The sequence below is a fragment of the Dermacentor andersoni genome, chromosome 10 (assembly GCF_023375885.2).
Source record: "Dermacentor andersoni chromosome 10, qqDerAnde1_hic_scaffold, whole genome shotgun sequence".
NCBI classification, from domain to species: domain Eukaryota; kingdom Metazoa; phylum Arthropoda; class Arachnida; order Ixodida; family Ixodidae; genus Dermacentor; species Dermacentor andersoni.
In genome coordinates, this window is record NC_092823.1 from 131976869 (window position 1) to 131991012 (window position 14144).

At 41.6% G+C, this 14144-nt stretch overlaps 1 protein-coding gene across 2 annotated transcripts in view; it reads right to left on the reverse strand.

The window, feature by feature from the left end:
- Positions 1-13971, reverse strand: part of LOC126545080 (RNA polymerase II-associated protein 1) — a 38948-nt gene extending 24977 nt beyond the window's left edge. The window contains exons 1-13 of one of the 2 annotated variants that reach the window (XM_050192771.3): positions 13389-13971; positions 11685-11762; positions 10220-10448; positions 8953-9111; positions 8349-8465; positions 7527-7651; positions 6406-6516; positions 5899-6000; positions 4950-5114; positions 4220-4345; positions 3355-3489; positions 1330-1399; positions 286-392 (exon numbers count right to left, since the gene is read on the reverse strand). In XM_050192771.3, coding sequence (XP_050048728.2) covers positions 286-392; positions 1330-1399; positions 3355-3489; positions 4220-4345; positions 4950-5114; positions 5899-6000; positions 6406-6516; positions 7527-7651; positions 8349-8465; positions 8953-9111; positions 10220-10448; positions 11685-11762; positions 13389-13682 — 1818 coding nt within the window. In that variant the 5' untranslated portion in view covers positions 13683-13971. Of the gene's footprint in view, positions 1-285; positions 393-1329; positions 1400-3354; positions 3490-4219; positions 4346-4949; positions 5115-5898; positions 6001-6405; positions 6517-7526; positions 7652-8348; positions 8493-8952; positions 9112-10219; positions 10449-11684; positions 11763-13388 lie in introns of both variants that reach the window. The other variant, XM_050192772.3, reaches the window with a different exon arrangement.
- Positions 13972-14144: the final 173 nt, after the last annotated feature.

The following is a 14144-nucleotide window of genomic DNA, read 5'->3' on the forward strand; positions in this document are numbered from 1 at the left end:
CAAATGTACCAAAGTACCAAAATATTGAGAAGATAGCCTAGGCATCTTTTATAAATTGTGCTCGGTAGAGTTCCCAACACACACACACATAAATGGGAGGGGGGGGGGGGCTGCCGTAATCAGTATTACAGTTCCGCCTGCTCAGATGCAAAGCGCACACAGTTAAGATGTCGCAAATTTCCATCATCTAGCTCTGAACAAAACTGAAAACTAAAATTAAATGTGCATTACATTACACTGCAGGCCATGCTATCAATATTGCATTGGAAGAATGCAAAACCTCACCAGCACATCAGCCAATTCCTTTCCAGCTGCGGCAATAGTTCGAACCAACTCAAGAGCTGGCCACATTGGGTTGCCATAAGCTTCTGCCATCTTGCCCTTGATGACAGCTGTAAGAGAATGAGAAATTTGAGGCATGAATGTTATCACAGAATGTGTGGAAACTAAAGCAAAGCTCAGACTACAGCCATAACAGACACAATTGCCTGTTATTTGGATCTGTTAAATATCTGTTCATGTATCTCCAATCTGAGCCAACGGGAACACGAAAATTGCAGATATGATTCTCACATCCCCATTTGGCTGAGATGGGAGGTGACATCATGCACTCAATACACAAGTTGTGAAATTGATATCTGCAGTTTGAACTGAGCCTAACGGTATATCATAGCAGTCATAAGCTAAGAAGCAACATCCAAGAGGTAAGCATAAATTATCTTGACAATATCCAGTATTTCAGGTATTAAATGACAGTTGCAAGCCTGAGCGTTCGGTAAATATGTCTGTGTGTCATTATCTCCACTAGTAAAAAAAAAGTGTTGAATGAGTAAAAAGCTTACAAAGTAATCTGTAAACAAATTGCTTTTTATAACCTATTGTGTTTTCAAATTTTCTAATGATTTCACAATAAACTCAGGAACATTACTCGAAACTGTACAGTCTATTGCACAACATGAAATTCTGTGCTGCTGCCAAGTAAAGTAAAAGCTAACACTGGTCTCCTTATACAAACTAACCTAATCTCCTTATATGAAGTAATGAAAAATGTGCCTAAAAAAAGAAAGGGAAATACTAGCTAAAAAAAATGGATTGATTGACTTAAACCAGAGAAAGCTGGTTTTTCCAAAGTTATCATCAATGCCTTTAAAGCACTACAGTACAACTTCTTGAAAACTAAGAATATAGATACACATTGTTTGTATGTAGAGGACTCACTACTGTGTCAATTTAACATGACCTGATATATCCCACACACCATGTTTCAACATGTATCATTTTACTTTCAGTTAAAACATTTATATGCGGCCCAAAGCCAGCAGAACTTGCCAGGAGAGCTCCAATGAGCGGGCAGGAACTCTTCAAAAATGAGGTTCATCAAGCGGGGCTGGTTTAGCACCTGCAAAAAAATAAATAAAAAAGAAGCACATGCTTTTGGGAATTAGAAGTAGAGTTAGTTTGTTCGCCTTGATTGTCACCTGCTTCTCTGTCATAGGAATGCTAGCTGCGAAGGCATTCGGTCCATGCCATATGTCACGTGACTGATTCATCCACATTTGCATCCATCACGTGAACCCCAGCTTAACACCAACCTGAACCGTAGAAAATCTATTTATACATTATGTGAAACAAAATTATTACTATTATTAGCAGCTGCACTTAGAAATTGCTCCTGCCAAGGTCAATATTCTAAAAACTTCTACATTCATTATGTCAATCTACACAGACAGACTCTCATAACTAAATTGAAACGTCAACAGCAGCTTGAAAAAGGAGCTTGTCTTAACTTCTTTTCTAGAAACCTCTGAAACGAAAAAAAAAAAAAAATAAAGAGAGCAGCAGCATATTACAGGCATCAAATAGGTATTTGTTTCCAATTGAGAATTGTACATTAATGCCAAAGATTAGGGAAAAGGTGACACTATATTAATATATCGTTGACTTCCGTTAATTTGAATTCAGCTAATTTGATCTTTCGGTTAATTCAATCCCAACGCAAAGGTTCTGGCCAGCGCACACACATTTCTATGGGCCCAAATTTCATTATTTCAATCCTAAAATTGACCTTTGCTGAATAATTAGAACTTACCCAGTCTGCACGCACACAGCTGACTCCTATAGTGAGCCATTTAGTGGCAGCGTCTGTACCGGCAGAGCTTAGGGGACAGTGAATGCATTGAACGCGTGCCATCTCCCATCGAAAACGCCTATTTTTGGCCTGCCCTAGGTAGATTTTCAAGCAATAAAAGTAGCTTACAATGTCTGATTATGGTATTTACTAGATTCTCACATGTGCCCTTTTTTTTTCAGGATAGTCGAGCCGAAAACTGCCTGCACGGCGTTTGTATGCTTTACTGTATAACACAGATGTATTCCGGCGAAGCGGACTTTAAAAACCTTGTGGCAAAGCTGACTTTAGGAAACCAGTGGCCATTGTGCAACACGCTTTTCTTGCTAAAGAATCCAGTGTGCATATTTGTACTTTATTTAGGAGCTTTAATGTCATTTGTACGTTAGTTCCCTGCTCTGGGCACATAGAAAGTGGGCGCACGTTTGATTTAGGGGTATGTTAGAATCGGGCAAATACTGGGGAATGAATCAGTGGTGTGTTTTCGAGTTTTTTCTCCACCTTGTATAATTTGGCCCGCTGGATAATTTGAACAGTTTCGTCAGTTTTGTCAGGGTCGAATAAACAGAAGCCAACTGTATAATGTCATTAGGGTGCACACTGATGTACCGCAATTGTACATTTAAATACCTTAAATTTATTTATGTGAAAGAAACAAATGTATAGGTGAAGTGTTACTATGTCACAACTCTTGACAGTGGAACAAGATGTACATTTGGGCGAGTTGGTACACCTTCATAGTGAAATAGGGCAGCATGATAAACAAGCGCGAACAAGAATACATCATAAGTGCATACTCATAACTAGATCATTACTAAAAAGATAACATATTAAAAGCAAGCAGTACTAACTGCGCAGGCATGAAATATGTACAAAAGAGCCAGCTAAATTCAGCATGAGCGATGAGGCCTTGTGGTTAAATTTTGGCACCTGCACTTCCTGTCATTAACTTCTTCATTGCTCTCATTTTGGTTCTTTTTGCTCACTTTCACCTGTGCAAAGTGGTCTTTTCTGCATTTTTCACATTGCTGCAGTTAGTACTGCTTGATTTTAAAATATGCAATTTGGTTTTTGTCGAATAAACAATTGATGACGAGACAGTGCTTGTGGTGTCCATTCTTCCGTTCCTTTGTTGGTTGCACTACAATTACATCATCTAGACAGCATACTGTCGCTAGTGCTAGTAAAAGGCACGGGAGAAGCATCAGCAATTACAGGGTAATCACCTTTGCTGCGGCTTCTGTGGAGTGCCGCGCCAACCTGGCCATGACAAGCAACGCAGATGCCACAGCGCTGGCTCCTGGCCGAAACGTCTTCAGGATGTAATGCAGTCGCTGCAGTAAGTCCATGCGCAGAAGTGCCTGACGACAAAAACAAAGAGTACCCCCCATATCAGTGTTCAGGCACTGATTTGCACAATTTTGCAGTGCTTTTAACAGTGCTTTTTTACTAGGACATGTCTTACCTCCAAGTTTGATAATCAGCGTATTCTCTTGCATATGACCCACATTACAGGGTCAAGAAAAAAACTGTATGCAAATTCAGTGCACAACTGGCATGTATGTGAAATGAAGCTTTTGTGAAGTGGTTACTTAAACAGTACAAATCTGTTCAGCTTCTCAATTGCATTCTGCAGCATGACTGTTACATGACCACCTAGCGAGACCCCGAGACCGATGCGACTGCAGATCACAGTGTCTCTGTGACTGGCCCAATTTCTATTACACCACCTCCAGGATCAGCCCAGTTTACTATTGCATTACCTCCAGGATTGGCCCAATAAACTCTTGAAATGTGAACACCTGAGTTAATCAAAGCATCTGACATCCAAAACTCAGCATACACGTATAAGCACTGCCTCCCAATCGCTATATATATCTGCAAAGGAACTGACTTTCTTGGATGATCATGTATGCACATTGACTTTGACGTGACATCACGCCTCAGTCGACATGTGGAAGAGGTTCATATAAAAACGTGTTTGCCTCTCAAAATAAACATCTGGGAGTTAGTGCTATGAGTTGTCGTTCTTGCATCTTTACTTGTCTTTTTAGGCCTGCTTAGGATACTAGTAAAACATGCCTACTTCACCTGCACGAGGTCAATCTGTGACAAGTCTACATCTGAGATTTCACTTGCGCTTCCAAGTTCAGTGGGAGGCCTCAGGAAAAAGGTGCGATGACCATGCCGCCACAGGAATGCCCGGCCGAACAATGCCTGCATAGAAGGAATCACATGTGGCAGCAATAACATGCAGGGCATCATCACCCAAACTAGCATCAGCCAAAAACCACACAAGCATAGCGTGATCAAAGAGCCTATGTGGGCTCTGTAGTGAATTTTCATACCTTCTGACAGGTGATTACCTTTGCCTTTTCTTTTCTATCATGGCACTCATCAACCACCTAGATTTGAATTATTAAAGGAGGCAATTGTAAACAAACCAGCCTCTACCACTAATTAGTTTCCTTGTTAAATTTCAATCTAAAATAACATCTGATGGTGGCTGACCTTCAGCAAGTCTAGACACAAATGTAGGCTTTTCAAGAGAAACAAGCAATGCACATTTTCTTGCTTTAAAAATAAAAAAAAAGGAAAATGAAGAAGCAATTAAAGAAAGAACAGGATGTCTACGTATTTCTTTTGATGAATACTTTTCTTGAGTACCAAGAGATGGCACCACTGTTCGATTGTTTGATTAAGAGCAAAGTCCATTGTATTCAAGTTTATTAACACAATTTTTCACTGCACTGGCTCCTTTTTCATCTTTGTCAACCTGCCAAAGCACGTCAAAGTGCAACATCAGCCCAGCTGGACACACCTGCTCTGGCTGGGAGACGAGCAGTGCTTGGAGAACCGCCAATGCTGCGTCCACTGTCGCTCGGTCATCGAGTGCAGATCGTACAAGCGGTGCCAGTCCAGATTGGAGGAGCTGCATCAGCAAGTCGCCCCCTTCCAATCTCCCCGTGTAGTGACCGAGCCAGTACTAGGAAGAGAAATCCGAGCATGCTGTTTTCATCATATGCAAGAAACTGCGCTATTTTGGTCATGCAGTATGATGAACACTGAGCACAAATAAGAGGATATACAGTAATGAAATTATGATGGAGCCCATTAATGAGCTGACTGGTGAGAATGCTAATATTCTGATAGTGTTTCGCTTTGCAGAACTGCAAAGAGCCCACCTCTGGAAGACATAAGAGAAAGTTCCTCTGGCTCAATAACGATGGTGCTATACAACGAAAATTGGTTCCAGAAATAAAGATCCCCATGACAGTTGAAGAAAATGAACATAAGTGCACTTGCACAAGTTCAAAAAGGCATGTTACTTCCAGTCAGTGTAAAGCTGGTGAAATGTACTTCCTCTGACTAGTTTTGCCAGTTTAAGTATAGGTAAGAATAACATAAAAGAAGAATGCTGCTGTTGAAAGAATAAATTATTGATCACATGCATTTATATTGCTATGCAACTCACAGAAAAACAAAGAAAAACAAAAGGTAATAAAATGCCACAATGGCAAATAGTACACATTGCATGATGGTTGAGGTTTTTGAAAACAAGAAAGACTGCTTCCTATTTAGGTAAGGGTGCTAACGGTAGGCTTATGCAGGATTTGCGCTTCTGCTTTACTGGCCTGTTGTTAGCTTACAAGCTTGAGCTACTATTTCAGAACACACTGACTTGTTACACGCACTAACTGCACATTCAATGAAAGCTTCTATAGTTTATTTTTAATAAAGAAAGAAGAAAAGCAATGCAAGATGTTCACCTTGGTGAGGATGCGCTCCAGCAATTGCAGAGCCAGCAGTCGTTGTGAGCGCACCTGGCTTCGCAGAAAGCGCAAGATTTCTGCAGTGCTGTAGCCAGCCATCTGAAGATTCAGAAAGACTGTTACTGTTCGCATACAGTACTGATTGTTAAGTTTTTAAATGAACACTTTATGTTGCATGTTAAATTTATGTCAAAGGTTTCAAAATGTGAGCATCTTTATATCGTAATTTCTCAATGAGTACCCCCCCCCTTTCCCCCTGCCCCTTATATATTACCCTGCAAAGAGCTCTTAGGGAAGAAAAATAAATAACTAAGAAGACCACCATGAATGTCTGATATGTGACTTGCCACCATAATAAAGCACTCAAAGCAAGTCATTGCCATCAACTTGTGAGTGCAGACCAGTGATATCACCCAGGTGCAACATACAAGTGGTCTCTCTCGAGAGGGACCTTCTATCATTTCCTCTGATCTGTCTTGTGACATTTTACACGATGGGCCTGACCTCAGGGTCATCGCCATGGTGATGCAAGCCCCTGTGAACAGGCACTTCTTGGTTCGGTGGCACCAGCTCCCCCTCGAAGTCAAACCGTCCAATGCACGGTACTGCTGCATCCTGTACAAGACCGGGTGCAAGCAGAATGAAGGATATTTAAAAAGTAGTATTATCAGCAAAATATTAACAGTAATTAACTGTGCAAAATATGGCATAATTACAAGATGGAAGGTGTCAGAGATCTGAACCAATTTAGCACTGAACAAGCAAAGTAACACATTTGTGAGGCCAGAGTGTGCCACTTGCACTCGTGACCAAGTCATAGCACATTGGACAATGTAAGCGCAAACTATGCCCCAATAACCTGATTTAACATAACCTCACATCCACAAGTTTATGTTGTGTTACATGAAATAGTTATTTCGTAGGAAGCATGAGAGATCAAGAAACAACTACACTGTGAGACGCACGGCACGGGACTTCTATGACAGCACTTGTATTTGTACAGCTTCCAGAGTGTTGCCTGATAAGGTTGAAATGGGGTATACTTTCCAGCATAATTTTCTAGTGCACTAAGAGAACATGTTGCCATGTACAATACTGCATATCAGTTGTGCTTGATCCATGCTTCCAGCCTAGAAGATAATAAGCAACTACAGGAGCCCAAACAATTGCAACTTGCTGCTGCACCCATTACAAGGTTACTGGGCAAAGCTCTGATAAACGATCTTGACGGGCTCTTTTAATATTTCACAGTGTCATTTTGAGCTTTCCTTCTGCTCCCTACCCATGGACATGAGGATGGATGAATATTATAAGCATGACCGTCGAAGTGTGGTATCCACTGCCACCAAGCTTATTTTTACCCTATTGCTGAACAGCAGCTGTGAGACTGCCCAAGTGTCGTCTGCTTCCTTGCAGTAGTGCGCAAAGACAACAGACAAGCTAGACAATGAAATTTATGCTGGCACGTTCAGTACGGGTTCTGACCTATCGACTTGCTTTGCACATCTCACATGCTTAGCCATGACACAAATACACAAAATCAGTCAAGAACACACGTCCAAGGGAAAAGTATGAGGCAGGTGTAACTACAGGGAAAAAAAAAAAAAACCTGATCACCACGGCACCTGAGGATCTGGAGCCTTGACTGGTGGGAGCATGGTCATCCACTGCAGCTTGTCCTTTTCGACTTCATCCATGTGAATCCACTTCTTGGCTGCTTCTGTTGGCTTTATTGGCAGCTCGTCTTCATCTGCAGGGTGAGACAAATTAAAACATGGATAATTAAAAATCAGATGACACAGTTTTCTGAGCTCTGCTATATAACCAAAGATGGGTGCATTTCTGGTGCAGTACATGTGTAATGGCCAAACAAGACAGCTGAGATTGCGCTTCAACCAGAATATTCAGGTGGCCATTCAGGGAATTGGTGGCCACTGCACACACCTGCAAGACTTCCATGAGGAAAAGGAAGACAATGAAGAAATCGTAACGAAATACTAGTAGAGAATGTGCTCTTTGGAGACATGAAAACTGAATGCACAAGTCAAACTGTCCTTACTGTATTAGATTGACTCTGCACTTCCTTCAATTGAGTGACTGAATGATTTGTTGACTGATCTCAGAGCCCTAAAGCTACATCTTTGCTTTGAGGGCACTGTAGTCAAGAAAGGTGCAGTCAAGCAGGCTATGAAATGCATAGGACACACAGTGGTCTAATAGAGCCCCAGAATGGGTGTTAAAGAAATGGAAACACAGTCGGGAGAGATGGACAGTTAGCAGATCAGGAAATTCGTAGGCATGTGATAGTGTCGGCTGACTCAAGACAAGCGTAACAAGAGGTCACTGGGAGAGGCCATTCATTGGCAGCAGGTTTAAAATAGGCTGATCATGATGACTGTGATGATGACATTGCAGATCAGTACTGGTTAACACTGTCCAGAGCTCACCTAAGGCTGGCGCTTGGGCATCAACAGTGGATCCAGTAGGCATATCAATCTTGTGTTCAGCACTAGCTGTCATGTTTGGCTTAGAGAAATCCGGTTTTGTACATTCCGCTTTGAAATCTGAAGGAAATAATGCAGTACGAGAGCCTGTGGAAGCAAAATGAAAGCAAGCTTATAGCTGACGTAATGTGTAATGAAAAGTCACTGGAACAAACTTGCACAACCAAGCATGGAATTAAAAGCATGTCCAATGTGGGTGGGCACTACTGACTTCAAGCAACACTTTATCACATGACATAACACTTAATGCCGTGTCCAGTGAAAATTTAGTCTGTGCACAACTGCATACTTCAACACAAGCAAACACCTGAGGCTTTTAATGCTTCACTAAAAGCATCACTTAAAGTAAACAATTACTTAGCCTACAGTAAGTCAAGCAAAATACACTTATGAAACCAGTTATTCCCAATCCACCAACGAATTTCAAGAATGCCCAGTAATTTAACTGTTTTCTTTACAGTGAAGAGCAAGCCTTATCGTCTTTTGTATGAAAAATAGCTAGGTGCCAAACAATTGAAGATTGAATCAAATGATAGTTAAACTGTACCTGGTTTCTGTGGCTTTGTACTTGGTGAGGCATCATTACGTGTCCCATCTTTTGAGACTTGGATGCAATTGGCAGAAGCCTGCTCAGCATGGCCCCTTCTTGAGCTGTCCAAGTCCACGGGCTTCCGTCGAGATTGCAGGAATGCCACTGTTGAGGGGTCTAAGAGACAGTGAAACATTCAAGTTATCAAACCTACTCCTCTTGCTAAAGCGCATATATGTTACATTATTGAAGAGAAAGAAGTGATATGCATATAGATATCTAGACTGTAATGCACCACATTTTTACTACACAAAATGCAATGTGTAGAAGCAGCTTCAGTAATGTTGTTTTCTCTGGTCATCACAGAAACCTTGTAACTTTTTAAATGTCAAATTTATTCAAGAAAATGCATTAACATTTTCCCCATCTTTATTGTATAAGTTTTCTTATGTGCATATTTACACTAATTAGACCTTTGTTTGAATTTGGCAATGTTTAAATTCGATCTCTTCAAATAATGCACTTGAAGAAGTGGAATCCAGCTACCATCTGCAATAGACAGCTTAAAAGAAATTGTTCAGGATGTTTGTTAAATGCTGCCCGGATGAGCTACAGTGTGTTCAGCACAGTGTACAATGTGAAATAATAAAGGGTGCAGCAACTGTGCCATCAGTTTCACTGTAAGCAAAGGATAGACTCCTCAGTAAGTGATACATATACATCAATTTTCAGACACAGGCAGCCTGGGCAATTACAATGAGCTCCAGTGACGAGCAATTTTATTTTCGACAAGGTGAATACTTGAAGATCTTCTTGCCAAAAGTTACTATTATATGTTCAAAGTTTCACAAGCACAGAAGAGGCAGAGAGATAAGACATTCGTCTGCTCTTCATGCCCCCCCCCTCCCCCACTCCCAATTGGACACTTTTCAACAATACGAGTCATAGTGTCGTTCTGCCTACAAGCATGCAGCCTTTCTACAACAATAGATTCTCTTTGAAACTGTTAGGGTGGCCTTCCCACAAACCTAGATGCCTAGAATATGGAGGCAACACTCATCATAAAGCGACAATTAAGTGTTAAAAGCATAATGCTAACTGCATGCCAAGTAATTTCCTGTAGTCTATGTACAAAACAAATCACACAAGAAGCACTCTCGTAACTCCGGTTGCCAATATGCAGTCCGCCATGTTTTGTGCTTGGTGCATTGCATGAAAGCTACCTTGCTGTTTATGAAAAGGGTTTATCGCAGTGTCATGAATGGGGCAGAGGACAAAGGCATACCCAGCCGAGAAAGTAGCTCTTGTCGTGCTTTCATTTTCTCTTCATGTGACATGGAAGCTAGACGTCCGAGGTTTTCAAAGTGCACGGCTTCGTAATCGTCCTTTGACAGGGCCGAGCGGCATGTTGACACTGAAGGTGGCAAGTTTGGCACATCATGCTGTTGACTTGTCGGGCTCTGCTTCTTCAACCTTGATGCAAAGAGGCTCTTGCGACCTTGCAATGCGACACCCTGCATTAAACATTGATGCAACAAACTATGCCATAAATGCCCAGAATGAAGGAATCACGCTGTATCTCTATGAAATACCAATCACCACAGTTAAAAATGGCCCTAACAGTAGATTCAGTGGTGTAAACAGGGAAGCGTCACGTCTGTGAGCCAAAAAGATTTTCTGAGAGGGCTACACAGATTCATGCAGTATTTTTTGTCTGTGCATCAGTAACCGGTCCTTAACTAGCTCTCTGGATGATGCTTGCCCATATATATATTGCTTCCATTTCTTCTCGTTCACACATGCAGATATGTGTGTGTGTGTGTGAACAAGAAGAAATGGAAACGAGGGGCCCAATTTTTAATAAGAAGCCAACAAACAAGGGCACCAAGAACAACATTAGGGAACTTAGTTGTACTTACTAATTGAATTAAAGAAATGATAAATTAATGGAAATGAAAATGGGTGAAGACAACTCGCTGTAGGTGGGGAACGATCCCACGTCTTTGCATTACGTGTGATGTTCTTACCAATTGAGCTATCGCAGTGCCGTTTTCCTATAAACTTTTTGGGGTATTTATGCTTTACTACTAGCACTAACTGTGAGAACGTTAGCCAACGCCACCACTCACAAACCTTGGTGGGGGATTTGGAACACCCTTTCTGCTGCAGGCATCACAGGTAAGTGATCCTGTTGTGTGAAGGCAATTGGTCAATAAACCCACAGGCTACCTGAAGGCATCAGTGTTGCCAGTTTCAAGACCCTCATTATGCAATGAATGAGAAGAAATGGAACCAATAGGCCCAAGTTTTATTAATCATATCATAAGAAGCCAAGAAACAATACCAAAGACAACATAGGGGAAAGTAGTTGTACTTACTAATTGAATTAAAGAAATGACAAATTAATGGAAATGAAAATGGATGAAAAAACAACTGGCCGCACGTGGGGAACGATCCCCCCCCCACCCACACACAAACAGAGAGAGAGAGAGAGAGAGAGAGAGAGAGAGAGAGAGAGAGACCAAGAGTACTTGTATCTGGGCAAGTCGGTGTGTTATTGGCAGGAGTGTTTCCACTGAATAGAATTAAACTGAGTAAATAACAGCAAGGATTTCCATAAAGCTAAGTTTTTGAGAGGAGAATAATGAGGAAGGGTAAAAATATGAAGAAATGAGGTACCGTAAATACAAAACTGCTATTACTTTGAATGTAAACACATCTGAAATAAAAAGAGAATAAGGTTTGCTTACCGAAACTCTCGTAGGTTCAGGAAATGGTGCTATTGTGGCCGATGGTGGCTTTATGAAATCTTTGTTAACACTGTGTTCCTGTATAAGCACAAAAACATCCATTCGTATTCTTATTAGCTTGGCTTGTGGGATCAATACACATACTAAATGACCAACCAAATGAAACTTAGCTTCAACATATTTTCATGTGGCCCTGCCCATTGTCAGCACAACCATTACACATAGTGCAATAATCAGTCAGTTATCATAGGCTAATGCCAAATCAACTCTTTATGGTAACCACATTGAACATGTTTTGTTCTGAGTGCTCAGCAACACAGGCACTATTATAAAGGCAAAAGGCTGGGCTAATTGCTTGTGGTTGAGTCTAAACACTGTTCTAGTGAAGAAAATGGGACAAGCGAATAATAAAAAAGAGAAAGAAAGAAACAAAGAAAAAGAAAACAATTTATGCAGTTTAATGTCCACACACAGGCTACGAAAGATGTAGTGGGATCGCTCCAGATTAATTTAGGACAAGCAAAGAGAGAACTACAGGACACATGCTAGGCTTTCAATGGCAGTTTATTTATATATTTTTTAGTGTGGTAAACACATAAAAGGAAGGAGAAGGCAAATAAGTACAAAGAAGCCACTTAGGAGAAATGAGGAATGAGACAACAAAAGGGCTTCAACGCCTGCTGGCGTTGCCAGTGTGTGGCGTTAAGACAAGGAAAGACTAAATGGTGGCATTTCTTTATGAAGACTCATAACGGCAAAAGTGTAAGCGGCTGCCAAGGGCAGCACCAGTTGACGGGGACGGTTGAATTGAATTGTGGGGGTTTAACGTCCTGAAACTGCACAATAGGTGTGAGGGTCACCATATCAAAGGGCTCTCATTAATTTTGACATCCTAGGGCTTTTTAATGTACCCATGACATAGATGAATGAGCCGTGGTTGGCAGGGGGCTTGAATCTATGAGAGGAGTAAACGGAGGGGGGGGGGGGGGGTGAGTTATTGCAGCAGGAGCAGCAATGTCTGAAAACGTCAAGACATCGAAGTGTGCCTGGAAAGCTAAAGGGCAGGGCTGTCTGCACGTACAAAGATGCAGGTTCAAGGGCAGAACCGATGATCTGAACTAGGGCTCGTTGTGTGGCAGGAATGAAATTACTGGGGTATTACAGCTCCATTTCAGATAATGAAACCGATAAGGAATTGACGCACTTATTGTGTTCCATGTGAATATAGCACGTGTTGAAGATGACTGTTTTAATGTGAAAAAAAGAAAATACATGTAACAACACGAAGTTACATATTGTGATACACCTCAATCATCAAGGGGTGGTAAACGTTTTCGTGTTTCTTCTATTTGCGCTGTCGCTCTAAATTATTCATGCCATGAAACAGATCCACTGCATGCCAGTCATGTTAATGATTATGAGGATGATTAAAAACGAAACTATGCGCGAAGTGTGGGTCATTGAAGGACGAGCACAAAGCTATCGTTTGTCATGTACTATGGTGGACTGTGCCGAACCAAGCACTCATAAGTAAATACAAGAAGCAAGATATACCAAATGTTCTTTTTAAATTGGCACTTTCGCAGAAATTACGCGTTAAGGTGAACACGAAAGAAATTAACACATCTAACGCGACATGTGTTACGGCCAACACATTAGTAAGCGCGATGGTTTTACATGCGCGTATACGAGATGATCTCTTACAACGACATCGCACAGCACGGACTCCACTTCCACATGGTCCACCTTAGTTGAGTTATCGCCGGCTGCCCCAGTGGCATTTGCCCCAGCAGCTAGTGGCGGCTTTCGGTTATAAACACCGGTGGTTTCGTTTGGTTCGGCGACGGACGCCCTGGCTTTCGACTCGCAGTTCGTCCGTTCTGTTCGTACCAGCTGCACCGATGGTTTTTCGCCACTTTTCAGAAACTCTTCTTGCATCTGCATCAGTTCTTCGTCGGTCTCGCCCCGTTTGGGACGGCGAACTGAGAGGGCATCCATCCTCTGGAGGCTGAGCGCGAACAGAATGCCACAACTTTCAAGACTTTCACAACACAAAGTACCGTACAGAGTGCAGCATAAACATTCTTTCCTTGCTTAACAGAGTGAGAAGTGCACCTCCGCTCATGACAGGAAGAATAATGCTCGTTCATAAAATTCGGAAAAATCTAACTGCTGTTTCAAACCCCTGACCATGCGCCACACGTGTATTTACGCTTTACGCGCGTTAAGAACCCCACTTTATGAAAAGAACCCCTGTCTACTGTTATTTACCGCGTTTCAAAAGTACCATTGGTAAATATTGATCACGTGACCCAACATTTGTTAAAAAAGGCTTGTAAGCATTTTTTGTCAGCCCACATGCTGACGTTAATAAAAACAAGATTCTCTACAAACAGCTGTTCGTTGGGGTAATTTTTCTGCTTTAGCTACGGATTGTAATACTTGGCTCAAATTGTATTC